General features: G+C 34.8%; 1 protein-coding gene across 1 annotated transcript in view; it reads left to right on the top strand.

Moving 5' to 3' along the window:
• FIG4 (FIG4 phosphoinositide 5-phosphatase) overlaps nt 1–27,218 on the top strand; it is a 73,993-nt gene that overhangs the window by 1,842 nt on the left and 44,933 nt on the right. The window contains exons 2-10 of the mRNA XM_026726623.2: nt 2,174–2,272; nt 3,883–4,006; nt 11,143–11,299; nt 13,451–13,501; nt 15,058–15,206; nt 16,531–16,659; nt 19,179–19,279; nt 20,489–20,651; nt 23,480–23,577. Of these exons, the coding sequence (XP_026582408.2) occupies nt 2,174–2,272; nt 3,883–4,006; nt 11,143–11,299; nt 13,451–13,501; nt 15,058–15,206; nt 16,531–16,659; nt 19,179–19,279; nt 20,489–20,651; nt 23,480–23,577 (1,071 nt within the window). The remainder of the gene's footprint in view (nt 1–2,173; nt 2,273–3,882; nt 4,007–11,142; nt 11,300–13,450; nt 13,502–15,057; nt 15,207–16,530; nt 16,660–19,178; nt 19,280–20,488; nt 20,652–23,479; nt 23,578–27,218) is intronic.

Here is a 27,218-nt window from a genome sequence, read left to right as displayed (position 1 = left end):
AGAAATAAGCATCTATATACATTTTTGTAATTTGTTGATTTTCCCTATATTTTTTAAAGTTCCCTGTTGCTTAGCCTGATAATATTGGAACCCACTTTAAAATGTTTTGTTATCCTTTTCAAAAAAAGGTTAAGATGATCTTGCGTCATACATCTGTTCAATTAGTACAAAATGTTTTCATGTACAAATTATTATAAGCAATGGTCAGTTGTTAGGCTTTGGCTGTATTTTGTAAACTTGCTAAATTAGTTCAGATTGAAAGAAGGATGTAATAAATACATTTAGAAAGGGACCATACTGAAAACAGCGGCGAAGGGAGCCACACATCTTTATTTGGGATTATTGTATCATCTGTTTATTTGATACAGATGATCATATTAAAAGTTAAAAATCATACTTAACCCAGGGATTCTCAAACAGTCGGTCATGACTGCAATAAGCATTATAAAGTGTGTTTATGTGTGTGGAGGATTGGGCAAAATTGGATGCTGTCAAAACTCATTGTGCTTTGCCTGGTAAGCCTGCAGAAGGGTTCTGCACAATAAATGGGTATTAAAGGCCCAATGAGTTTTGGGAGATGACTGTTAACACACCGCTAATGTGCATTTTCCATGAAGAGAGTCAAACAATTGTTTATTTTAGGAATGACAATATTGCAATGTTGATAACCTCTGGTTTAAACTATGAAGATTTGTCCCAAAGATGCTTTTTCAAAAGGCAGCTGGACTTTCTTTTTTTTTCCTTGAAGATGGTTTGCTTCTCATCCAAGAAATTTCTTCAGTTCTGACTGAATCGTGGAGAATGGTTTATATTCCTTGCAAGAAAAAGTATCTTTGGGACAACCATGACCTGGATGACTTAGAATCTCCATAGACACTATGAGAATTCAGTTAGCTTTTCAGTGGCTTTCAGAGCTTCTCTGTGGGGGTGTTATTCAGTGTGGTTTGTGGCTTAGCCTAACCCTTGCAATAGTTTACCTATCACAGGATACCCTGGCATAAAAATTATACATGTGGCTTATGATATGTTGTATGATCAATAAGTTGTAGATATAATAAAATTGTCAATGCTGAGAAATAATTCCCTGAGAAAATTGCAAAAAAAAAAAGTTATAAAAACTTCAGTTCACTTATAATGTATACAATTCATGCTTTATAACAGCAAAATGGCAAGCCAGTAGCTGTCACGGCACATTAAATAAAATCCAACAGCTAGTAGTGGTACTAATATTTTGCAACAATAAATGAACAGAAATACTGTATCTCAAGAAATAAAATAGGCCCAAGGGCAAAGAAGCAGAAGATTTTGCTGTTAAATTTGGGGAGGGTGGTTTGTAAGAATAATGTAATGTAATTACTTCAGTTAACCATTGGATTACATATTGTGCTTGACTTATAATTATTAGTTTAGTGGCCATTTGAAGTTACAATGGCACTGAACAGTGATTTATGACAGGTTTTAACACTTAAAATTGTTGCAGCATCCCCATAGACACATGATCAAAAGTCAGGTGCTTGGCAACTGGCATGTACTTATGATAATTGCACTGTCCTGGGGTTGTGTAGTCATCATTTGTAATCTTTCCACCAAGCTTCTAATAAGCAAGAGTCAATGAAGGAAGCCAGATTCGCTTAATGATTGATTGATTTCCTTAATGGCAATGATTCACTTAACAACTGAGGCAAAAAAATCATAAAATGGAGCACAATTCACTTAACTCCTGACTTTGTATAAACACAATGTACTTTCTCCCAATATTTTTGTCAAATGGTACAACTAGTACAACTGATAGGATGTCATCTTTTACCTTTTTAATTTTAGAATTATTAGAAAACATCACAAATGGTATTAACTGATTGTTCAGTGGGTCAAAAATAAGGAAATAATGCATTAATGTAACAAGTCAGAAATTACTTAAAATAGAATGGGGGTGTTAGGACAGTTTTTTAAAAATGTAAAATGTATATTTTTAAAAAATCAGGATGATAAATTATATTTGAAGAGTATTGTTAATAGAAGAACTGACGGAGTTACTGTAAATTGGATGAACTTCATTGTTGTAAATGAAAATTCATGTCAATATAATCACACAACTTGCAGGAAGTATGATAACATCAGTAATTATTGCTTTTCTGTTTTAATCCCCTTTTTTGTTTTTTGTTTACATCTCCAGAGATATTTTCTTGTTGGAAGTAACCAGGCTGAAACCAAATATCGTGTTTTGAAAATTGATCGCACAGAATCCAAGGATTTAGTTGTTATTGATGACAGAGTGAGTGCTTCAACATTTGAGATGTTACTATTCAAAAGAAAATATAAGAATCCAGTATGGCGCTTCATTGGATTTAAGCTGCATTTCAGTATTTTCCTTTTGTTAATGTTTACTCCCCCCCCCCCCGCCAATATTTCATGTATTTGTGTTTGGGACTAAATACATATATGATGAACATTATAAGACAAAGAAGCAAGATAAAAACAGGAGAAAGTAGTAATAAGATTCAAATAAAATAATCCTTAAACTGTTAATGGTAATCAACTTGCATATATTTGTGTATGTATTTGAAATGTTGAGACCCATAAAAATTCTCAGAAAATGTCTGACATGTGATGAAATACTTTGCTCATTCACAAAATAGTCACTATGGGCAAAATAATTAACCATGGAATATTGGTTTTTCTAAATTCCCCCTGTCACTCGCACTTGCCTACTTCTCAGGGTGTTGTCTGGCATCCCTGCATCCCTTTATCTCTCTTCTGGCAAATCAGCCTTTCAGATAAATCACCGAATTTTGTCCCTTGCATTTAACTCTTTTAAACAATGCTTATCAATCCCACTTGGGATCAGAGAGATTTTTTGAAAAAAAGATAATGATATATACTGGCACTTTTAAGTATAGTAGCATCCCATTAAAATATTACTTTAAAAAAATTAAATGTATAAAATAATATGAGAGAAGAATCGTTGGGTATCTACAAACATAATCAAAACCTGGCTCAAGGTTAACTCAGCCTTTCATCCTTCCGAGGTTGGTAAAATGAGGATCCAGATTGTTGGGGGCAATACATTTTGGAAACTGCTCAGAAGGGGCTGTCAAGCACTGTGAAGTGATATATAAGTCTAAGTCAGGGGTCTTCAAACTTGACAGCTTTAAGACTTGTGGACTTCAACTTCCAGAATTCCTCCTCCAGTCATGTTAGCTCAGGAATTCTGCGAGTTGAACTCCACAAGTCTTAAACTTGCCAAGTTTGAAGACCCTTGATCTAACTGCTATTGCAATTGCTACTATAACCTGTCTACATATAATACAGGTAGTTCTCCATTTATGAGCCGAAAGTTTCTGTTAAGTGAGAGATTTCTTAAGTGAGTTTTGTCCCATTTTCCGACCTTTTGTGCCACAGTTGTTAAGTGAATCACTGCAGTTAATAAGTTAGTAATCCAGTTGTTAATTGAATCTGGCTTTCTTATTGACTTTGCTTGTCAGAAGATCATAAAAGTTGATCATATGACCTTGGGACACAACAATGGTCATAAACATGAACCAACTGCCAAACATGAATTTTGATCACATGATCACATGGGGATGCTGCAAAGGTCTTAACTGCGAAAAATGGTCATAAGTCACATTTTTCAGTGCCATTGTAACTTTGAAGAGTCACTAAATGAACTGTTGTAATTCAAGGACTACTTGCACTAGAAAGATTCTGAGTATTGTTATGCCTTCATTGGCGAATCATATCAAACAAAGTTTATGCTGTCCTTGAGCTCATGCAAATAGATACTTCTGCCCTAGGAAGGTGACTGAAACTGCTTTGTAGAAGTTATAAATGAAGTTTTTAATATATTCAGAAATATTTAAATGACTATACATTTTCATTTTCAAGCATGTATATACGCAGCAAGAAGTGAGAGAGCTACTAGGCCGTTTAGATCTGGGTAATAGGACAAAAATTGGACAAAAGGGCTCATCTGGATTATTACGTGCTGTCTCTGCTTTTGGGATAGTAGGTAAGTTACTTTATTTTTATTAGTTTGTTTTAATAATGGCCAAGGCACTGTATTTATTATTTTGGACATAAGCACAAAACACACAGAAATGAAGCAAAATTCAAACAAGAGCTCTACAAATAAGGATAGGCAATAATTTGGAAGTTAATTTGGATTCAATTTTTTGTGGATCAGTGGCACCTTTAATATGACCTTAGAAATCTCTCTTAAAATAGATAATTGAAAATAGATAATCCATAACATATAAAATATGTTGATTTGTGTGCTTGTTTAAATACATTTTAGTTTGCTTTTTAGCATAAAAAATATATGTTGTCTACAATCATCAATGGTAGAAAACATGTAGAATAAAAAAAATTATAGATAGAACCCATCAAAGCAGATGCAAACTATTTACTCTCTCAGTAAAATAGAGCAGACTTTATTGTACCTAAATACTCAACAATGTACTCAATGTGATACTGAACAATGTAGTATCAAAAAGCAAGTGTGCACAACATATTTTTACTTTTCTTCTTGGATCCTGGTGAATTCACAATATAACGCAGTAAAATATGTATTTCATTTTTTAATAAAAATACTTCTAATATCCTTTTCATTTACAAAGAAAACATAAGGCTAAATATAAACCTTCATTTTTAATGGAAACAAAAGCTACAACTTTGATTAGAGAGTTTAGACTATGACATTTATTTATGAGAAACAGTGGAAAAACGATAACATTTAATATATTTTTTAAAAACCCAGAAGGATTGTTTTTTTTAAAGCCTATGCTCAGCTTTTCACAATTAAAAGTCTCAATTCTAAAAAAGAGGATGCAAACAACATTCAAGAAAATATTTTTCCCAAGGACAAGAATTAAGATGATAAACAGAGAACCAGTATGGATACTAACATTTGAAATGTGAATTCTACAATAGTTGATTTCTTTGTGATTAGGATAGGACAAAAAGTAATCGATAGAAACTAATCAAGGAGAAAAGCAACTTAGAACTAAGGAGAAATTTCCTGACGGTTAGAATAATTAATCAGTGGAACAACTTGCCCCCAGAAATTGTGAATGCTCCAATACTGGAAGTCTTTAAGAAGAGATTGGATAATCATTTGTCTAAAGTGGTGTAGGGTTTCCTGCCTAAGCAGAGGGTTGGACTAGAAGACCTCTCAACTCTGTTATTCTATTTCTATTTCAACTCATAGCCTCTTTTCAGAATAGACATGCTCTTACGAAAGACTTTACTGCTCAGTCCAATACTGTTTTTCAGAAGTTGGATGGTGAAAAAATGTTATATACATACTATTATACAATGACTAATTTCTTAGGACTGATGCACGATATATTTGTTTTTGATAGTTAACAGTCTTACTTTCTTCAAGAGGTACAAAGTAGCACTAATTGTCAAGAATGCCTAAAAAAACACTTTTTCCATATGTTCATGTCAATTTATATCCCTCTTTACTGTCAAGAATAGCATGACCTGAAAATACAGTGCATTCAGAAAGTATTCAGACTCCCTTCACTTTTGTCAATTTTGTTATGCTGCTGAGTTTCAGAAGAACAACCATTACCTTCCACCAATCTGGGCTTTATGGCAAAGTGGCTCGATGGAAGCCTCTTACCAGTGCAAAACACATTAAAACCTGCTTAGAGTTTGTTTCTCGCAATCTGAGAGTCCTTCAGGTGCTTTTTTGCAAACTCTAAGTGGGCTTTCAGGTGTTTTGCACTGAGGAAAGACTTCCATCTAGCTACTTTTCCATAAAGCCCAGATTGGTGGAGAGCTGTAGTGATGGTTGTCCTTCTGGAACTCTGTCCCATCTCCACACAGGATCTCCGAATCTCAGTCAGAGTGACAATTGGGTTCTTGGTCACTTCTCTCACTAAGGCCCTTCTCCCCCAGTTTGACTGGACGATCAGCTCTTGGGAGAATTCTGGTTGTGCCAAACTTCTTCTATTTGAGAATTATGGAGGCCACTGTGCTCTTATGAACCTTTAGGGCAGCAGAAATTTTATTGTAGCTTTTCACAGATCTGTGCCTTGCAATAATCCTGTCTCTGAGCACTGCAGGCAGTTTCTTTAATCTCATGGCTTTTGCTCTGCTACAGTATGCATTGTCAGCTGTGACATCTTCTATAGAGAGGTGTGTGCCTTTCCAAATCATGTCCAATCAATTTAATTTACCACAGGTCGACTTCATTCAAGGTGTAGAAACATGTCAGCAGCAATCAAGAGAAATGGGAGGCACCAAGGCTAAATTTCATGTGTTGTTGCAAAGGATCTGAATAGTTATATCCATGAGATGTTTCAGTTTAAAAAAAAATAAATTTATAGACTTTTCTAAAATTCTTTTTCACTTTTGTCATTTTGGGGTACTGAATGTAGATTAATGAGGGAAAAATGAATATCAACAACTGTAGAATCAGGCTGCAGCACAACAAAATTGGCAAAAGTGAAGGGGGCCTGAATACTTTCTGAATGCACAGTATTTACTATTATAAATTAATGGCACCTTCTATAGTCTGGAAAGGAAGGGTAAAAGCCATGATTACCACTTGCTTATTACTGAACTACTGATTTGTGAATTCTTATAAGAACTGCTGTCAACAAGAATACAGATTTACTATTAAAAGGTTAGTGGCAACTGGAAAGGCAGCTGTTATGCAATTACACACTGTTGCTCAAGAATCCCATAAGATACTCAATGAAATGTTTATTGTTCAACTGGGATTGTGAAACAAAGAAATAATTGTGCATCTGACAGACCGTAATGTAAGACCAGTAAACTGTATTCTGCTTGATGCATCATTATCTAGGCAGGGATAATATGTATTGAAAGATCAGTCTGTACCCAATTTCGCATGTACTATCTTGTTTTTCTTTGTGCAATTCACCATGTCTTAGAGCGGGAATAGGCACAATGCTGAACCCCTAATGTCTGTCATAACTGAAAGAAGCTGTGCTTGACACAGTAGCATGGAGACACTTGCCTGTAAAGTCACTGAGAGTCAGACATGACTGAATGTCATGTGCAGAAAAGGGCAGTCTATAACTATAATGTTTTGGGTAACTCCCATCTTTGCTCACATTAAAGCTGAGAGATATTGTTGTCTTAACCCAGGGGTCTTCAAACTTGGCAAGTTTAAGACTTGTGGACCAACTCCCTGAGCTAACATGATTGGAGGGGAAATTCTGGGAATTAAAGTCCACAAGTCTTAAAGCTGTCAAGTTTGAAGACCCCTGGGTTAAGACAACAATATCTCTCAGCTTTAATGTGAGCAAAGATGGGAGTTACCCAAAACATTATAGTTATAGACTGCCCATTTCTGACCTAAAGGCTCCAATGTCTCCTGCTCATTTTTACATTTGCATTATTACTTTTGCATTGTTTCCATGGCTTTGCATGTAACATTTAAGAAATCTGACTCAAGATAATAGTTGTGGCTTCAGAAAAGTGTAACATTGGTAATTTAATTTTCTAGAAGTAAATAATAATACTATGGCACTAATACCACAAAGTTATTTTCTTCTATAATTCTTATGAAAACAATGCCATGTGTGCTTTTAAAAAGCAGGCACAGTAACACACACCTGCAGAGCCAGTAGGGAAGAACTTTGAATTTCATCCCTGTTTATTACTAGGAATGAGTATGCAATTTCGGTAAGGCCAGTATGAAGCTCAAAGGCAGCTCTTCATAGAAACAACTTTACATGTGAACTACTCTAATCCAATACAGATTTATTCTGTTTTTTAAAGTATTAATTACTTTGCAAGCTCACTTCCAAACAAGCAAAATTCAAAATCAGAATCTCCTCCTTAAGCGGAATTCAGTGTTGTGCAAATGGAAGTACCAACTTCAAAGTGAATTATACGATTCTACATGCAGCTCAAAAGGCTGTACCCACAATTATTCAGTTTCTGTTTCTGTTCAAACAATAAGGCTTTACCTTCACTCTGACCTCCTTTGCTCTATACTCGTTCCCGAATTTCTAAACTAACTTTAGAGGATACACTGTGAAATGGAGGAGAAAAAAATATTACTCCACTTAGAAAAATGATAGTGTTGGATGCTTCCCAAGGTGATTACATTTTTTATGACAAATGTTGTCATCTTCACATAAAAGGCCATAGGCAATTTTCACAGAGCTCCATTTGTTAGCAGAAATACCAGTACACAGCTATTGTATAGTTGTGCATAGCTATTAAAATATTGTACTAAAACAAGTGTGTTCAACTTATTTCACATTGTATATAATTTCTACTTCACACAAAGCGCAATAATATTTCCCTTTGAGTTTGATGTGAGATTCATCCAAGCAAGGCAGAACTGCTCAATTTTGGACAATCAGGTTTGCCATAGCCAATCATTCCGCCATAAAAACACATGGTGGAACAAGTACTTTATAGAATTATTGGGATCTACTGGCATGGCCAAGACATTGGAAAAATGAACTGATAAGGTAATATAAACTAGCCAGATCTTTGTTTGTTTACTACAGCATCTTCCTCAGATGATCTCTGGTCTCAACCTTGAGTGTTTTTCTTACCATCTGAAATTCTTTCCCTTTTCAGTTTCTTTTTAAAAAGCTTTCAAAGCTTTCTGTCTTTCAAATTATTCTTTAGATAGCAATAGCACTTAAATTTATATATTGCTTTACAGTGCTTTATAGCTCTCTCTAAGCAGTTTACAGTGTCAGCATATTGCTCCCAACAATCTGGGTCCTCATTTTATCTATCTCAGAAGGATGGAAGGCTGAGTCAAACTTGAGCCCGGTGAGATTTGAACTGCCAAATTGCAGCAGTCAGCAGAAGTAGCCTGCAGTATTGCACTCTAACCACTGCCCCATCGTGGCTCAGATCATTGTTTCTCAACTGTAGCCACTTTTAGATGTACCGACTTAAACTTCCAGAACCTGAAAATGGCCAGAACCTGTTTTAATCATCTTCAGATTGGGCCAGGTCAGCATCCAGCCACGCAGTGTGTTTGTCTACTATCTCATAGGCCTGCTTGACCAACTATAGTTCGTTATTATGTATTTTTTGCATTTTGCATAACATTCTGCAATATTTCTGTGTGCAGCTTTGATAATATTCACACTTGAAATCTATTGTCCTGAAACCAGGAGAAAACAGTTCACAGTGTGTGGAAGTACTCCTAATCCTCAAGGGATATTTTTAGGATGGTAGTAGAAGTAGTGAAGCTGTAGGGAGATGACGGGAAAAATCTGTTGCACCTATTTGCTTCCTCTGTATGCAGCATTGTGTAGTATATCTAATTGAGTTCATAAGAAAGACGTTCCATTGAAAGTAGTGCCACCCGGGGTGGGATTCAAATGTTTTAACAACCGGTTCTGTGGGCATGGCTTAGTTGGTGGGCATGGCTTGGTGGGCATGTTATTTGCTGGGCGTGGCCAACTCAATATCACTCACATCGAGGCGCGCATCTCCTCGCCTGGCCTCTCATGACTGGGGATGCTGCAACAGTCTTAAGTATGAAAAATGGTCATAAGTCACTTTTTTCAGTGCCATTGTAACTTTGAATGGTCACTCCACACAAGCAAAGTACCAGCAAAGGAGAGGGGGGAAAGTCCAGAGAAGTTCCTGAGTCAGGAAGTCTAGTCCTGCGAAGAATGTAATAAGGGTTAAAAGAGAGGCAGTTTCTGTAAGCAACACCAGAATGTTTCTTTCTTGCCTTTCTTACAGGATTAGGCCAGTAATTTCTTCTAACAACCAGTTCTCCGAACTGCTTAGAATGTTAACAACCGGTTCTAGTGAATAGGTGCGAACTGGTAGAATCCCACCCATTAAAAAAGTCCAATTTTCTGGTGCTTCTTTATTAGAAGCATTTGAAACAGGCTGATGGGGAAAAAATCCTCTTTTAGAATGTACACAGTTTCATACTGAAGTACTTGGCTGCACCATTTGCTGTTGAAGTTGAGCATCATACCGTTTTCAATTATTATAGTACACAGAATGACTCTCTAAATTGACAAGTAGCTAAAAATCCTTCTTTGTAGAGTCACAATAAAAGGTCATGTGCCAGAATTCTTGATTGATAACTGCAATAGATTGAAGAAGTGAAAAGTTAATCTGATCTGTCATGTCAAATATTGCAGATTATTGAAATTTTTCATTATGGGAAAGGCTAATAGTCTGGATTTGCTAGGAAATATACCCTACATTGCAATGCTGAACAGTTGTTTCAGATGGAGGCTAAGAAGAACAAAGTATATCTGACAATGTGTCAGATATTAATGGAAGCATTAATTAGATTAAATTAAATTAAATTAGAATTTATTTAAATTAGACCTATCTGGTTAGAAGTGATATACTTCTGAGTTTATGTGGTGGGTGGGGATGAGGGTTGGTGGGTAAAATATAGTTTAAAATGATAAATCAATTGTTATACTGAAATTATCTCCTCTTGCATCAATTCTTCTGAATAGTTTAATTATGCTTTCTCATTTACTAAGCTGGGCAAGTAAAATTGTATTTAATGCATTATATGTATTGTATGTATAATCTCTCTCTCTCTCTCTCTCTCTCTCTCTCTCTCTCTCTCTCTCTCCCTCTCTCTCTCTCACACACACACACACACAAATATGTATAAAATATAGGTTTAAAAAGTAGACCTCTATGCTTATTTGCAGAATGATACTTCTTTTCCTTTCTGTTCCCCTTTTGTTAACTGCCTCTTTCCTTTCTCTCATTTCCAGCTCTTTTATCTTTCTGCCTTATACAGAAATGTTCAGTTAACTCATTACTTAGATTTCATCTCCATGGGACATTCCATTTTCCTCAGTTCACCCCAGGCATTGATTTGATGAAAAATGCTTTGAGAACGCAATATATAATTTTTCAAAAGAGATGAAATGAACACCCATGTTGAAAAATACTTTTCAATTTATATTCATTAATTATTTCATGTATAATTTAATAGGAAAAGGAGGTTACTTTAGCAAAATTCTGTAGATTAAATATTTATTCAGGAATGACAGTTTCTCCCTCAATCTCTAGTGTTATAAGGCACCAGGAATACAATATAATTATTACAATCTTGACAGAATTTGTGCTTGTTTTTTTAGCCTTCTCGTAGTATAGTGACAGATACAAATAATAGTTAATTTATTCTGTTTCTTGCAGGTTTTGTCAGATTCTTAGAAGGTTATTACATTGTGCTAATTACAAAGAGACGAAAGATGGCAGATATTGGAGGACATGCAGTATATAAAATAGAAGATACAAATATGATCTACATTCCAAATGAGTCTGTACGAGTGAGTCATCCTGATGAAGCAAGGTAATTTTCAGTCTTTGTTTTGCATTAGGACAACAGTGACCAATATGTGATACCATATACTGCTTACCTTGGCTAATCTTAAAAAGCTATCAGGTGGACTGAAAAAGAAAGCAATGGTAATTCACTTCCATATTATTGCCAAGAAAACAACTTAGCTATGTCCACAGAAGCTTGCATCAAGAGAATCTATACTTCTAGGATTAGACATTTGAGCTCTGTCTTAGGATAGCTCATGCAAAAAAATTAGATGCAGGGTATTGGTTCTAATTTCATACTGAGTTGATCAACCTAAACAAATGGCTTTTGGGGAATGAGTAATGCTTTTCCTATAGTTCATGATAGCAAAAAGTCAGCAAACCTGAGCAAAAACATTGGGAAAGAAAGGAAAAACCTTTTGAGAAAACTGCCTAGCAAGTAGGTTTGTTGTAGATTGTATGGTTTATTGCTTCCATTTCTTTCCAGTGACACGTTCGATATCACAAGAAATAAATGTTTCTGCAGTATGATTTTAAAAGGATGCACGTAACCAATACAGCCTATAGCAACTCTAAATTTAGAATTAATATGCAGCTTGAATTAATATGCAGAATTCAAAATTTGTACCCGCTTCTGGATTCTTGCTGCTGGACGATGTTAGCATGTTCAATTTTTGAAAGAGAAGTAAGATATGATAGTACTCTTCAAATACGTGAAGGAGTATCACATAGAAGATGCAACCTATTAGTTAGAAGGCTGCCATTCACTTTATGTACTGAAATACAAGGATACAGAAATCTGTTTGGGATGCTTTAATTTGGATTTCTGCACTGGGCAGAGGTTTGCCTTCAGGGACCTAAATGGCTCCATCCAAGTCTATGGTTTTTGTGTAATTCATTGGTATTTGGTGTGCATTAGTAATGAGACTCTTATGTTAAATAATAGCCATTCTGTTATGGAAGTATCTATGAATTAAGAACTTGGTTCCTGTAACAAAAGGTATTTTGTTTTATGAATAGTGGAGTGAACTTCTCATCTTATATAACCCCCAACTTATATAGAAGTAGTTAGGTTAGGATTAAGGAACAGAGCTACAGTAGATTGTCTACTTGGCAAGGTGTGGTGCTAAATCGAAGTTTTCTGAAAGACAATTTATTCAATAAGAAATAAAGATCTAACTTTGTGCAACTGCTATTCTTACAATATTTTCTTACTAAAGACAGTTATTCTTGTTATATTTCTACCTGGCACCTTCATTGTTATAGAAGAGGAAAAGACTTTGAATTCAGAAAGCACAAATATAAATTAACTCATTGACAACTTAATGAATGAAAACTAAAGTTTTAGTTAACGCATGCCAGCAACCCTGTATCCCAGTGCATATGCTCTTACATTGCCAGGGAGATTGAAACAATCTAATATGTCCTCATTTACGGTAACTTCTGTATGATGATAACAGCCATTTTACTGTGAGTGCCGAGGAGAATGGACAAGATCTATATCCATTATCTCTATAATCAGTCTCAAATCATGATATCACTAACATAGTAGCTGAATTTATATCTGCAACAGTTAAAACTAGGCAAAAATTATCTTCAGGCTTAACCTGACAACTCAGTCTCCTTGAATCACTTTATTTTTCTTTTCCTTTCCTTTCACTTTCTTCTAATCTTATATAACCCAAAATTGTGATAAAGATAAACAATGAAGTAGGTATTAAGTAAATATAAATTGTGCTTAATGTATTCCAGATAGAATTTTATTTTGGTGTATGCTTCTACGTTTTATCACCACATTTTGTTTATCTAAATTTTAATATATTACTATTTAATACTTTATAGACCATCATATAGAAATATAGTTTATACTTAATAGTGAAGCATTATTTCCATTTTTTGCTGTCTTACTTTAAATATAGTTTGTTACTCTTGTTCCTACACAGTTTTCACTTTACCTTTCCTTTTTTTGGTGTAATTTATTCACCTACTTTTATCTCATTCCATGTGCCCCCTGTAATATTGTTACTGAACTGTATTTACATTTGATCATTGACCATAATAAAGGATGTTATTTGATATAACTAGTATAAAAGGTTTTGATAGAGATTGTCAAAGATACTCAGCATACTCTTTCTGCATAAAATACCTATTATTACATTTTGGGTTTTGTCTGTAGATACCTCCGAATTTTTCAGAATGTGGACCTGTCCAGTAATTTTTATTTCAGGTATGTTTCTAAATGTATTTTGAAGTATTCATTGGAATTATTAACAATAGCACTTAGCAGCGGTCCCCAACCATTTCAATTCCGTGGACTGGCAGCAGCTGGGGGAGGGGGGAGGAGATGGTTTCACACATGTGCCCACTGATTGCTGAAATGGAGCTTCATGTGCCCAAACATCTGCCCAATAGCCTGCCACTTGCTACTTCCCAGGGGGTCAAGAACCAGGGGTTGGGAACCCCTGCTTTATTGCACTCTCTGAGCAGTTTATAATGTCAACATATTGCCCCCAACAATCTGGATCCTCATTTACTGACCTCAAAAGGATGACAGACTGAGTCAACCTTGAGTCAGTCAGGATCAGACTCCAGACTGTGGGCAGAGTTAGCCTGCAATACTGCATTCTAATCACTGTGCCAACAGGGCTCCTTGATTTATTATTGAGGATGACCTAGAATATTCGTATTTCTTTCTCTTATTGTCTTAGAACATCTCCATGAACAAGTTACTGAGCTCTTTCTCTCTCTCTCTCTCTTTCTCATCAAACGTGGAATAGTGCTAAAAGAGAGAGACTTACGACAGATCCTCATTTCCAATTGTCATATCATCCCCACAGACACATGATTGTGATCTGGGCGCTTGCTGCTCAGCTCACAATTACAATGTTGCATCACGTGAGGCTCTTGCTTATCAATCTGTGCCATCGTCACTTAACTATGGCAACTGGGACTGCCAGAGGTGCCATTGCTAAGCAACCTGGTCACATGACATCACACTTTACGATCTTATCACTTAGGAATGGCAGTTCTAGTCCCAATTGCTATTGTGTAACCCAAAGACTATTTGTAAGTTGAATACAGTGAGATTGGAGATACTTAGTAAGTGTGTAATTACGATTACATTAGGAATGAACAGGTCCTAAATGAACGTAGATTGAATAAAATGGTGAACTGTCAATTGGATGGAATTAATAAAATTTTCCAAAACAGAGAGATCACAAGTTTAAAGAACAAAGGATGAATTAATATATGGTAGAAACAATTATGGTTTTCAAGTGGAGAACGTATGTAACAATATTGGTGTAAACTAGATTCAGCTACTGCATGTTCTTTTTCTTTTTCTAATTTCATTTAATTTCTTTGGTTTACTGTTTTTCTGTCCTTTTGTTCAATTACTAACATAATGTGATGGATTGGAATGTATGCATGAATTCAATCTTGTCCATGATAATTAAAAAACCCTCCCTTTTTATGACCTTGTAATATACTATAAAATTATATTTTGTGAATAGTTCCATCATTTTGATTTCTCAGATAGTCTAGAATTGTGACTCTCATAATTCATTCAGTTTGTCACACATTTGCACACATTTGAAATTCAGTCATAAAGTATACTGGTTGTTCAATATAATTGGATTAATCAGTGTTTTATTTCCGTGGAACAGTACAATTAAAAGACACAGTACTGTAAATTAAATTAAAAATTTGGGATAACTGAAAACTTTACAGAATGATGGCCAGTAATTTTTTTCAGAATTTTTTTATTTTTCCTCCAAATTTTAGCTATAGCTATGATCTGTCCCACTCTCTTCAGTATAACCTTACAGTTTTGAGAATGCCTCTAGATGTACTTAAAGCAGAAACAACACGAACTCGTCAAGAATGTTTTGATATTTTTGAAGATGAGGGACTTGCGACTCAAGATGGAAATTGTAAGTATCCTTTCCATACAGCTAAGTCCAGTTTTGTAATGCTTTTAATGCAGAGACAAGTTAATCAGTATTACATTGAAAGTGATCAGAGTTAATAAAGGATTACATAAGGTATCGATTACATCTAGTTTGATTTTAAAAGCAAAACAATTTGTATAAATTATTGATCCCTTATTTTGGTTAAGTTAGCATATAAATTAAGAGAATAATTTAAATAAGTGATTGTTGCTATTTTGCAAAAAAATCCTTTATATAAAGGACCAATGGTTATGGATCTAATTATAAAAAAATTACCTCCTGTGATATATAACTAATATGAATAGATACTAAAGACAAGTACTAATGGGAAAAAATTGTGGGTCTGATACCTTTGGGTTATAAACAATGATAATTGACTAAAAACCTTCAGTTTTTAGCTCAAGCGTGTGAAGTAATTAAAATTAAATCATGTTTAATTATTTATACCAGGCATCTCTTCCCACAACTTACTGCTGTAAATGTGTGAAAAATTCTCTTGAACTTCAGAATTTTTTTCAAGTTGCAGTTCATTATATCTGGAGGACATAAGCCTGGAAACATTATATGGGCCTATAAACTCATCTAGGCAGTATGCAAATATTACATAATTGTGAGGAAGATTGCATACGGATTTCATACTATAAAGAAAGCAAATGGAAACCCTTTTGCTACTGATAGCTTCCCTAAGCATTTGGTGTCTTCTATTCTATCTAATAGAAGATTGTAAGGTCTCATAAAGCATTTGGGTTGGTATAGAATTAGGAACAGTAGTCACTTTTCCTATAGTGTTTCTGAAAGCCTTTTGTCAACAGAGCAATACAGTTTGAATTCCACCAGTTTCTTAAAGAACTGGAGAAGAAAGAGAACTTTCTTGCGTGCCTTTTTGTGTTAAGGAATATGCTCTTCAACAATGGCTTATATCTGTTTCCCATTTTTTCCCTTTAAAAAAACACAGGCCTTGCTTGGCATTGTAGTGTAAAGGAAAGAACTCTACTGTATCAGATCAAAAAGTAATATAGATAAATCTCTTGTTTCCAGGAGCAGTGAACAAAATATTTCTGGTTGTCTGATCTATCTAATCTTATGCAATGATTCAGATATTATATGGCTCTTTCTGTTTGTGTTCTATAACATCCTTAGCATGGCCAGAACCTCTGGCCTTTGTTTATTCACCAGATATATTGCAAGTTAATAAACACAGATACTTATCTGAATAGATACTGCATGTGTGTGTATAAACTGACAATGATCGATCTAACGTAAAGTACAAAATAATGTTCTTACTGTTTTTGCAATAATTTTTCAGGTGTATTTGGAATTTGCAGTGAACCTTACAGAAAATATGTATGGAATGGGAAATTGCTTGATGTTGTCAAAACTGCAATTCATCGAGACTGGCTTTTGTATGTTATTCATGGATTTTGTGGGCAGTCGAGTATCCTTCTTCTGTTAGTTATTAATGTTTGTTACAGTAACAGCAAATTGCTATTCTAGAAAGAAAACTGAATCATAGTAACATACAATAAAGTCCTTCCTTAGGTTCTTTGTATGTGGCTATTAAACTCACCCACAAATTAATTAGCTGTTTGTAAAAGTACCTCTTAGATCTTAAGAGCTGGAAAACAAATTTTCAGTGTTCATCTACATGCAGATAATGAAGGAAAATTCTTATTCTAAGCATGCCTATTACGAGAAATCATGAATGGGGTTAGTGTTGCCAGTGAAGAAATAAAAGACCAGAAGAAATAAAAATAATGCTCACAATGACTGTGTCGGACTTTACTGTGAAATTAGCTTGCAATGGAGTAATTGAGCATATTTCTTTTGGAGCAGATAGTAGAATACATAGCTAACAAAACTTAATTATGATTAAATGCATTTTTAATACAACAGAAAAATGGAAATGCATATTCCAAAGTAATTCAGACCTTTTTTATTATTTTAGAGAACATATATAAATGTTCTTCTGCTTGCAGATCAGTTGAAGGAGCAGTGCGATTTTTGTGCATTACCTTTTCTTTTTTTGAAATAATTTTTATTAAAATATTTTACATATACAATAAGTATATTCAAAGAAAAGGGCATAGTAAATGTGAAAGGGGAAAAAAGAAAGAAAAGAGACAAAAAAGGTAGAAAGAAAGAAAAGACACAACAGCAAGCATGAAGAGAAATAGAAGAAATGGCTTCTGATCTTCCTCTTGGCAGTTATACATAGAATTTTAATCAAATCCCTCCCTCTAGGATTACATCATATTTCTCCTCTTTCTCTTTCATTTTTTTCTAATCAACAAAACCCAAAGTCAAAAAATCATTTTCTTTTTTAATATAAAAAGTCCATAACGAGTTTGCAGTCATTAATGAATGTCAATAATGACCTTCCTCTAATCAAAGAATTCAATTTGCTTATCTCAGTAGGTTCAGTCAATTTTACCAACTATTCATGGTTGGTAGGGCCGAATATTTCCATCTTTGTGCATATAATAAGTTTTGCCCAGTGATCATAAATTGAAATAATCTTCCAAGACTCTTTTCTAACTGTGTGTCCATCAATTCTAAAGAGAAAACATCTGGCTTTAATTGAATATTACTGTTTAAAATCCTTCGGATCAATGTGTTTATTTGAATCCATTTTTTTTACATATTTACCAAGCCTGATAAAATGTCCCTTCATGGTGCTCATATTTACAACAGACATTTAGAATGCTTGGATATATTCTAGAAAATATTTCGGACATCAGCTATCAGTGATACATCATTTTATACTTTTGTGGTCTTTCTATCGTGGCTTTTGGCATTTTTCCCATTTTTCCTTACAGAAATTGTCTAGCTCAGAAATATTCTTCAAGGAAAACTGGGGGAAATGCCATCATGTTAATATTTAATTGAATCTGTTCTTTTTATCTACAGAGATTCTTGGGCATCCAGGTCATGGTTGTCCCAAAGGTGCTTTTACGAAAGGTAACTGGACTTGGTTTTTCCTTGAAGACGTTTTGCTTCTCATCCAAGAAGCTTCTTCAGTTCTTTGTTTTTCTTTGAAACATCTTCAAGGAAAAAACAAAGTCCAGTTGACTTTCAAAAAAACACCTTTGGGACAATCTGTTCTTTTGTTTGGCCACATAATATTTCATGTACTGGTGGCTGTTGCACAACCTCAGAGCCATTCCATGATTAATAGTTGGCAAGATGATATTCTAGTAGGGATTTGTTTATTATCTTGTCCTGAATTCAACAGCTTAAAAATTTGGTCTTTTAAAGCAGTATTTCTCACAGTTGAAAAGAATTGCCTTTAAAAAAAAAAACCTTATCCTGATTCGTGACAGTGAATTGCCTTCATTTTCAAATTCTTGGATCGTTGCTTTAAAGGAATCCATGGTTATTAAAACAGAAAGAACAACAATCAGAAGCAGAGATTTAGAAGAGTCAGAGTATTTATTTACCTCTGAAAGTCTGGCTAATTGTGCCATAGGAGTAATGAGTAATAGATTTGGAGGCCTTATTGATATTTACTATGTTTTTTAAAAAGCAACACTGAATCAATTGGAATGGTGTCCAAGCTTCTGCACCTGCTGCATTCACTGCTTTCTTATTTTGAATTCTTAAATGGTTGAATGTACTTCTAATTTCCCAAAAGATATAACATTTAATTTTGTATCAGGCAGAGGTTATGTTAACCTGTGTTCACCAAGGGATGCTCAAAACATACAATTTGAACAGCAGTGCCTGATATTTTTGCATTCAATTCTTAAATAGAATGTCTGCCTTTCGTGTTTTGTTAGGGTAGTTTGAAAGATTAAAATGTCATGTTGCTAGACTAAAAGAACATTCTTTTTAAAAAAATGAGAACTGTACGCTTGCTCTCTGTTTATGTGTATGCCAGGACTAAAAGGAAGTTTAAAAAAAAGAATTTGGGGTAGTGTATTACATATATTTATAAACCTTATCTTGGATTCCAAGAATTGCTTATTTATGGTCGTCCAGTATATGTCACTTTGATAGCTAGAAGATCAAGTAAATTTGCTGGAACACGGTTTCTAAAGAGAGGCGCAAACTGTGAGGTAATACATATAATAGAGATTTTTGTTGTTGCATGAAAATATTGCATGAGATGTACTTTGCCCCTACCCTGCAAGCTTGGACTTGGTGGATAACTGTGTTTTGCCATTTAGGCATATCTAAAAAAAAATTCTAAACATTTTTTCTTATTTTTGGAAAGTATATATCATGAGGTCCAAGACAAGCTCTAGTTTATACTTCATTTGTTTTATTAATATGATCAATCATCTTAAATAAAATTATGAAATCTCTGCATCTGTTATTGTTAGATGCAGTGATTCCAGGCTTTTCAATATACTTATGTGTGTTGCAATTTTATGATTGCAGTTTTTCTGTGCTCAGAGAAATGTTTTGCGTTTCACATTTAAGATTTCTCTGACAGAACACTGACAAGTTAGTAGAATGTAGATTTTTATAAAAAATTCACGGGAGCATCAAGATCAAACTGTTTAATCGGGTTGCAAACCTAGGGACTTATTCAAAACTCCTTGTCCTTTTTTTTAATGTCTGGGAATATATTGATACTCATTTATGCAAGCAAATTTCTTAAATATGCATTAAGGTAAAAGGGCTTTTCCCCCCTGAGTTTTGGAGATCAGTAAATGTGGTATGATATTTTTTTATCCCCTGTGGGCTATCTTTGTTCTGCTAATTATATCCTCCATTCTTTTCCTCTCTTTTCCAATTGCCCAATGGACACTTCAGATAACCAAGCCCCAAGCAAATGTGAATAATATCTACGAAGATATTGTAGATATTAAGAATGTATATTATTAGTGGTAGTGTAACCATCAGTACAGCAGCAATTCTTAATCAACCATATGGATACAGAATTTAAGTAGAGCTATATTTAATGTCATGATCATCTTCCTCACTCCATCAATATCAGTCTAATATTAGTATAGGGACTTTCTGTTTCTAGTTGCACAGCAGAATTCTTTTCAGGGGACCACAATGGGGGATGCATAGTTAGATACTTCTGAAGCACGGTGTTTTCCTGCAGTCATGATACCTGGTTTGGAGTAACTGTAGATTTAGGAACAGAAGGAAAAACTACAATTTTGTTGAATGATTAAGGCAATACCACAAATCATAACTCATCATTGCTTTTGCTAAGCTAAAATGAAAACTAGGGTGACAATTGAGTGATGAGACTTTTGAAGATGATGTTGATAATTTGAAGTATCATAGTTACTGCTTTTTTCGTGCAGGGCGATGTAGCGAATGAAGTAGAAACTGAGCAAATACTTTATGATGCTTCAGTAATGTCATTTTCTGCTGGAAGCTATTCATCTTACGTCCAAGTGCGAGGTTCAGTACCTCTGTATTGGTCTCAGGACATATCGACAATGATGCCTAAGCCACCAATTACATGTAAGTACAAAATATTGATTTGTAGATTGTGTATAGATTATGTGCTGGTAAAATACTGATCCTTATGCTTCCAGCTGTAGTTTCAAAATGGAGAAATAGTATTTTGACCATAGCTAATTGTAAATTGTACTGGTAAAAGTTTTCTAAATGATAACATTAATATATATTCTGGTTATGCAATCTATAGTATCACATACTGGGATAGTGGCCACGAACCCTGTTAATATTTTATAGATAAGGCATTTCAAGACACAAATATGTTTTGTTCCTCATACCCACACTTTTAACATACCTTTTCTTTTCTAAGAGCAGCCAGCTAGTCTTGCAGATAACCTCCCAATTTAAATTTAAATAGGCAGGATCATGTTGTTATATCAGGGACAGAGCTTCTGGAAAGGCTATTCTTTCAAAATAAATATATTAATTATGTATGAGGCTCAGTTTTTCTTTTTTTTAATTCTTTTTTTCTTTTCTATGAATATAAAGTTTCTTGTAAATATGAACAGTGTTTGGAGCTATACTATAGCAGGAAGCATTTTTCACAAACAAGACACGTGATATATATAGGCTCAGCTTTCTTAAAGAGGCTGTCGGCCTCATAGCATCCTTGTGCGATTCTCTTAACAAGTAGTACCCCTTGAAAGACTGTAGAGGGGGCTCTGATTTTTAAGGAAGTTCTGCTTGTTTGTGGAGTGTGTGGAGCCTCCTTAAAACACTACCCTCTAGAGCAGGGGTGTCAAACTCAAGGCCTAGGGGCCAGATCCGGGGTGATTAGATCTGGCCCGCAGGGCCACCCTGGAAACGGCGAAAGACTGGCCTGCGGTGCCTCTGCCAGCAAAAACAGAACTCAGGTGGGCTGCACACAGCCCTCTTGAGCTCTGTTTTCATTGGCAGAGGGTTTCTTACAGGAGGCCGTTGCAGCCGAAAACAGAGCTCAGGAGCCTGTTTTCTCTGACAGAGAGCTCGGGCCACTACAGGCACCCCTGACACGAGTGATGTCGAGCTGACCACACCCACTCTGGGCACACCCACTCTGGCCCTCCGAGGTAAAATACAATCCTGATGCGGCCTTCAATGAAATCGAGTTTTACACCCCTGCTCTAGAGTCTCAAGAGAAGTACTACTGCCCTGAGGTTGGCTGAAGAAAGCTGAACTTCATATTGCATTGCCTCACATGGGAGCAGGTCAAAGCCTGGGGAGACGTGAGGGACAGAAAGCAAAGCACTGAGTGCCTCAGGTGGGGAAGTCCTTGAGAGGTTCTGGGGCAGGCAACCCTGGCCCTGTGCTTCTAAGGGCCTCTCCCATCCCTGAGGCACCTGATGCTACACTTAACCCACATGCTCATTTAATGATTGAATTGGAGGCATCATTTGGTGAGATGCTTCACTTAACAGTAGTGGGCAGGCTCCACTACAGTTTAAATTGAGGGCTACCTGTTATAAATATTACCTGCTGTAGGGCTGGATGTAATGTTTGACCAACAGAGCTATAACAGTTTTTTAGAAATTCAATAATATATCAATTATTTAGTTAATTAGCTATTAAAAGCACATACTTATCTTTATTATCTATCACTTACATAGAAAAATCAGTGTTTCTTGCTTCTTCCTATATGCTGCTTAAGTTAACAGAACTTAAAAGACATTGGACACTTAAAAGAATATATGACTATTGCTGCTTTGCTGTCTTTTTTGCTCTCAAATAGAAAAGATAAGTAATATTGTGTTATTGAATTATGGATTTGTTGGGCCTATCTCAGCTAGTTATATAAGATGGAGCCAGGGGATAAAAAAATAGGATGCATTGTGTGTTTTAAAACCCATAAAAAAAGAAAGTAAAAAGGCAATTATATCCAAGCAGTATTATTTCATTGATCTAGTAAAACTTCAGGTACTGAAAATAAGAAAAAAAACCTCTTTTCCCTTTATTCCATCTACACTGCCCAGTTGGTTAAGCTTTTTGAACAACATCATAAGTGATATAGGAAGCTGCAGAAAGAAATAAAAATCATTGGAAATTGTACCTCTGCTGGTTGCATTCTGATATGAGAGTGGATCAAACTGTTCTACCATCAAAGTGATAAGAACTAACTGCATTCCATTATTTGTTCAGGATCTTTCTTGATGAGATCATTAAGTAATTAGGTAAAATTGAAAGGGTAGTACTGCACACATACCATTCTGAACTCCAGGAGAAACAGCAAAATATAAATGCAACAGATAAAACTATGGTGATGTGGAAATTCTGTTTCTGTTACAAGGTTATGCTCATTCATCTAATTAGAGCTAATTCAGGACCTGTGACTTTAAAATATACCTCTGTGTAGCCAAAGTAGATCTGAAACCAGAGTGCCCTTCTGCACTGAATTCTTTTTTCAAATACCGTATTCCATCACTGAGAGCCAAGTGAGTTGTCGGGAAGTATTTGCTTAACATGCATCTCACTACTCTTTTCTAGCATTATTATTATTATCATTATCATTATTATTATTATTATTATTATTATTATTATTATTATTATTATTATTATTATATAACTTATTATTTTGTGTGTGTATGTTATCATTTCATGAAGCAGTTACCAATATAAGCAGTTCATGTGTATGGGGCAGAGAACTTCACTTTCCAGATTTAGAAAATGTCATTAAAAAATAAATGAGAAAAAAAAATGAGAAGAAAACAGTATCATCTGTTCTGAAAATAAATTCCATGACTTTCAATCTGCTTTGAAGTTTCAACAAGGATTGCTAAATATAAAATGTATAGCATATTAAAATCAAATACGAGCCTAGGACTCTGTTCATCTAATATGAATTGCTGTTTTTCTAGTGGATCAGGCAGACCCATTTGCTCATGTAGCTGCTCTTCACTTTGATCAAATGCTTCAGAGATTTGGTTCTCCAATCATCATTTTGAACCTTGTCAAGGTAAACATTTTTGGTTGTCTTAATTCCTAAATGTTGTCAGCTCTTGGTGAGAAACCATAAAGATCAAGATCTTGGCATTCAGAAAAATCAACATTAATTAAATATCTTATTAAATCATTCAAAGATATTATAAAAATTGTTAATGTACTTGGGATCATTTTCCTGTTTTATTTTCAGGTAAGTCTTGATTTGGTGAAATATTTTTGCTTTATGACTAATATTTTTAGTACCTTATAATTATTCACTTGATCAACCTCCTTGAACATTTTTAATGCTGACTATAAACTGTATTTATTGAAGGTATTATTGTTACTACCCTGTGTAGGAAGAGTTGTATTTACTTCTATTTTCCAATCTGTGTAGCATTCCCATGAAAAGCTGCTACAAAAATTCTTTGGCATTTCAGAGACAAGTTCTCAGAGATGTGCTTCCCTTTTGCAGTGCTATTTTTTAAAATTTTAACATCAGTGAGTAAAATCAATTATTTCTTTTGATAAAGACTTTTAAATGATGTAGTGCAGTGTTTTATGTGATCAAGAATTCCTGTCATCTTAAGGATTTCAGCTATATCTTTGCATGTATGGAAACTTACATTAATACATTTTAAAATTTAATTCCAAAATGTGCCAGAGGATAGAAGTCAGTTCTTATAATAAATTTTGTTTCCTCTAAATACTTTTTGCAAGAAATAGATTTCTTAAGAATCCACAGTTAGCATAGGCATTTATCCTACATACCAATTTCAGAACTCAACAAAGATTTTCGCAAATGATGTATGGATGTATATCTTTCTAGGCATTGCTATGAGGAAACAAGCATCTCCAAGGAAACATGCAGAGATAGAGTGAAAAAAACAATTCCAAAATCTGTTTGGAGATTAACCATTATTATCACCCCACTCTTTGGAGAGACAGATTAAGGAAGAGACATTTTTAATTTTTCAGTATGAATTGGATGGAGGAAAAAGATGTTTATTTACATGAAGCCAAGTTTTAAAAAGTTTCCATGAACTTGCTAAAATTGAACTTAATAATAAGCAATCATTTATCATTATGGGAATGATCTGTAGAGTTTCCTCAAGTTGGAATGCTTCTTTTATTCCTTCTATGTTAGAAAATTGAAAGTTTTCAGTAGTGCTCAAAAGAAAGTATCAATTGTATTATAAAATCATAATGTTCATTGTTTATTTACTTGCCCAGTTCCAAATCTTAGATTGTAAGGGCTGATTTTAGTTTATGATTTTAACACGAGGTTATATTGCTCTTCTATATGGAGTTTCGGGAGAAGAATAACAGTAGTGTACATTGTGGCATCTGAATTCTGATATCAATGAATCATCAATCCATCAAGTTCAGCCTTGTCTATGCTGATTGGCTAGGAGTTTTTCTGAGCCCTATCTGGAGATGTCAGGCTTTGAAGGTGAGATTCTACTACAGAGAGTTTGCTCTAGTCCAAACTTGTGGCCCCTCCATCCTTAGGGAGATCTTTTGCAGGTTTCCACTAATAACAATGTTGCACAATTTCCAATAGTCAACTGGCATGCCTGAAACATGCATTCTAACAGAATTAACATTAATACATTATTAATGTAACTTAAACCACTATATATGGCTGTATTTTATTTTTGTGATTTTATAAACTTGTAGTAGAACTGAATTGACATAATTTTAATATCAAAAATAATATTAAAGAGTAAGAATTCCAGTCTATTTTGACTCTGTCAACACTTGAAGCAAAACTGTATCTAAAACTGTTTCATTAATAACTCTCCTAACTGTTCTTTTGTCAACAACCATTGAAGAGAAAACTTAGGCATGCAATTTTTTTTTTCATTTTCTTTCTCACCCACATTAATTAACAAGCTGTCCCTTTGATCACTTTAGAACATAAATTAGTCACTGAGAATGACACAGTAGGGGGAAAAAATGAAGCAAATAGTTAATTTATTGCTTTGTTGCAAATTTCTTACAGAACAGCTGCTCAAGATTCTATCTGACATTCCAAAAAGCCATTTATCTGACAGAATATACATGCCCCGTGGGAGCATTTGAATGCTATTCTTGCTTACTCCATGTCAGCTTTACCAGTGGCTGAGCCAGGGAAAAGATTAATGCTGTTATGTTGAAATACTATACAACCAAGTTACACAGGTACATGATGTGAGGTCCCTCAGAACTAAAAAGCTTTTAATCTGAATAGAGGCAAGTATTTTAACTGCTGTTGTTCATAGGCCTTAAGGCCAAACTCAGTGACATAAAAATGATATAGAAAAGAAACTAACTTAGTAAGATACCACTCTACTAACAAGTCATGCTGTTAAATAACCTGAGACTTTCTGATTATCCCCAGTTTCCAAATTATTATTAGAATTAGAATTCTTTATTGGCCAAGTGTGACTGGATGCACACAAGGAATTTATCTCCAGTACATAAGCTCTTGGTGTATATACAAGCAATAAGTGATAATCATAATATTCCTTTGTACACTTGGGGGGTTGCAAAGAAAATATGTAGAAAAAATATTTTAATAGTGAAACATTCTGATGCATCTAAAGAATGTCTGAAAAACCTCAAATGGATATGCAAGCTTCTTATAGAACAGGGATGTCAAATTCACAGCCCTCAGGCCGGATGTGTCACAGGCTGGCCAAACTACCTCCAGTTTAGTGAAGGGGGGAATAGTTGTGATATGTCATGTGACATCATGAGTTTGACCCCCCCTGGAATAAAAGCTTGGAAAATTGAAGGGAGTGTGTCAGCTATTTGTTATGAAGAAAAGTGTCTCCTCTGAGAGGACAGAAGTGGAGAAGATACGAAGTGATTTTATGATCTCTATCGATTGTTGCTTCCTCAGTACCCTAGAATCTCATGGGATTGTTGATATTACAGATAAACCTACTGAGTGCATAGCATATGTGCAGCATTACTTAGTATATCATTGTTTATATTAATAGCTAACTAGATAAACATGTTTTCTAGGTGATATAGTCATGGGTAGGCAGAGCATGCTTAAAGCCAACGTTGAAAGTAAGAGATGTTAGATATCTGTGAGGGTTCTTTGCTCTCCTAGGACTGAGCACAACACAGCATACCAAATATTTTATTGCAGCAGACACCTTCCCTAATAATAGGCCAGTGCTCTAAGTCAACTCCATCCTTCTAGGACTTTGCAAAGTGATGTTGCCACGTAACTATGTCTTTAATACTCAAGCTCTTTGAATTCAGTCTATTAATACTCAGTTCAAACAAAAGTCTCAGAGTCTTTAACATAGCATCAACCTTTGGCTTTTTCCAAAAGTTCTTATATTACTTAAAATGGGGTGCTTTTTCAGTGTGGTTACTCCTTTTCTAGTTGCTGCTGAACTGATAAAGCTGATAAAGTGCTGATAAAGCTCCATGCAGGACTCCCACCGGAATATCCTATTCACCACAGTTAGTGGTCCTGGCAGTTGACTAGTAATCTTTTTTTTTTAAACAAGTTTTATTGATTTTACAAACAAACAAACAAGACAAAACATCATTAAACATTAAAAACATAAAACCTCTTTCCATTGTAGATCCTTACAAGGCAGGTAACATATTGCTTTATATCACATACTTATAATTTATCCCATTTCCATATAAACACGTAAATTCCCTTTA

Source organism: Pseudonaja textilis, chromosome 1 (genome assembly GCF_049901715.1).
Source record: "Pseudonaja textilis isolate UNSWEBS1 chromosome 1, rPseTex1.2, whole genome shotgun sequence".
NCBI classification, from domain to species: domain Eukaryota; kingdom Metazoa; phylum Chordata; class Lepidosauria; order Squamata; family Elapidae; genus Pseudonaja; species Pseudonaja textilis.
Note: the sequence above shows the minus strand (reverse complement) of the source record. Positions and strands in the feature narration are given on the sequence as shown.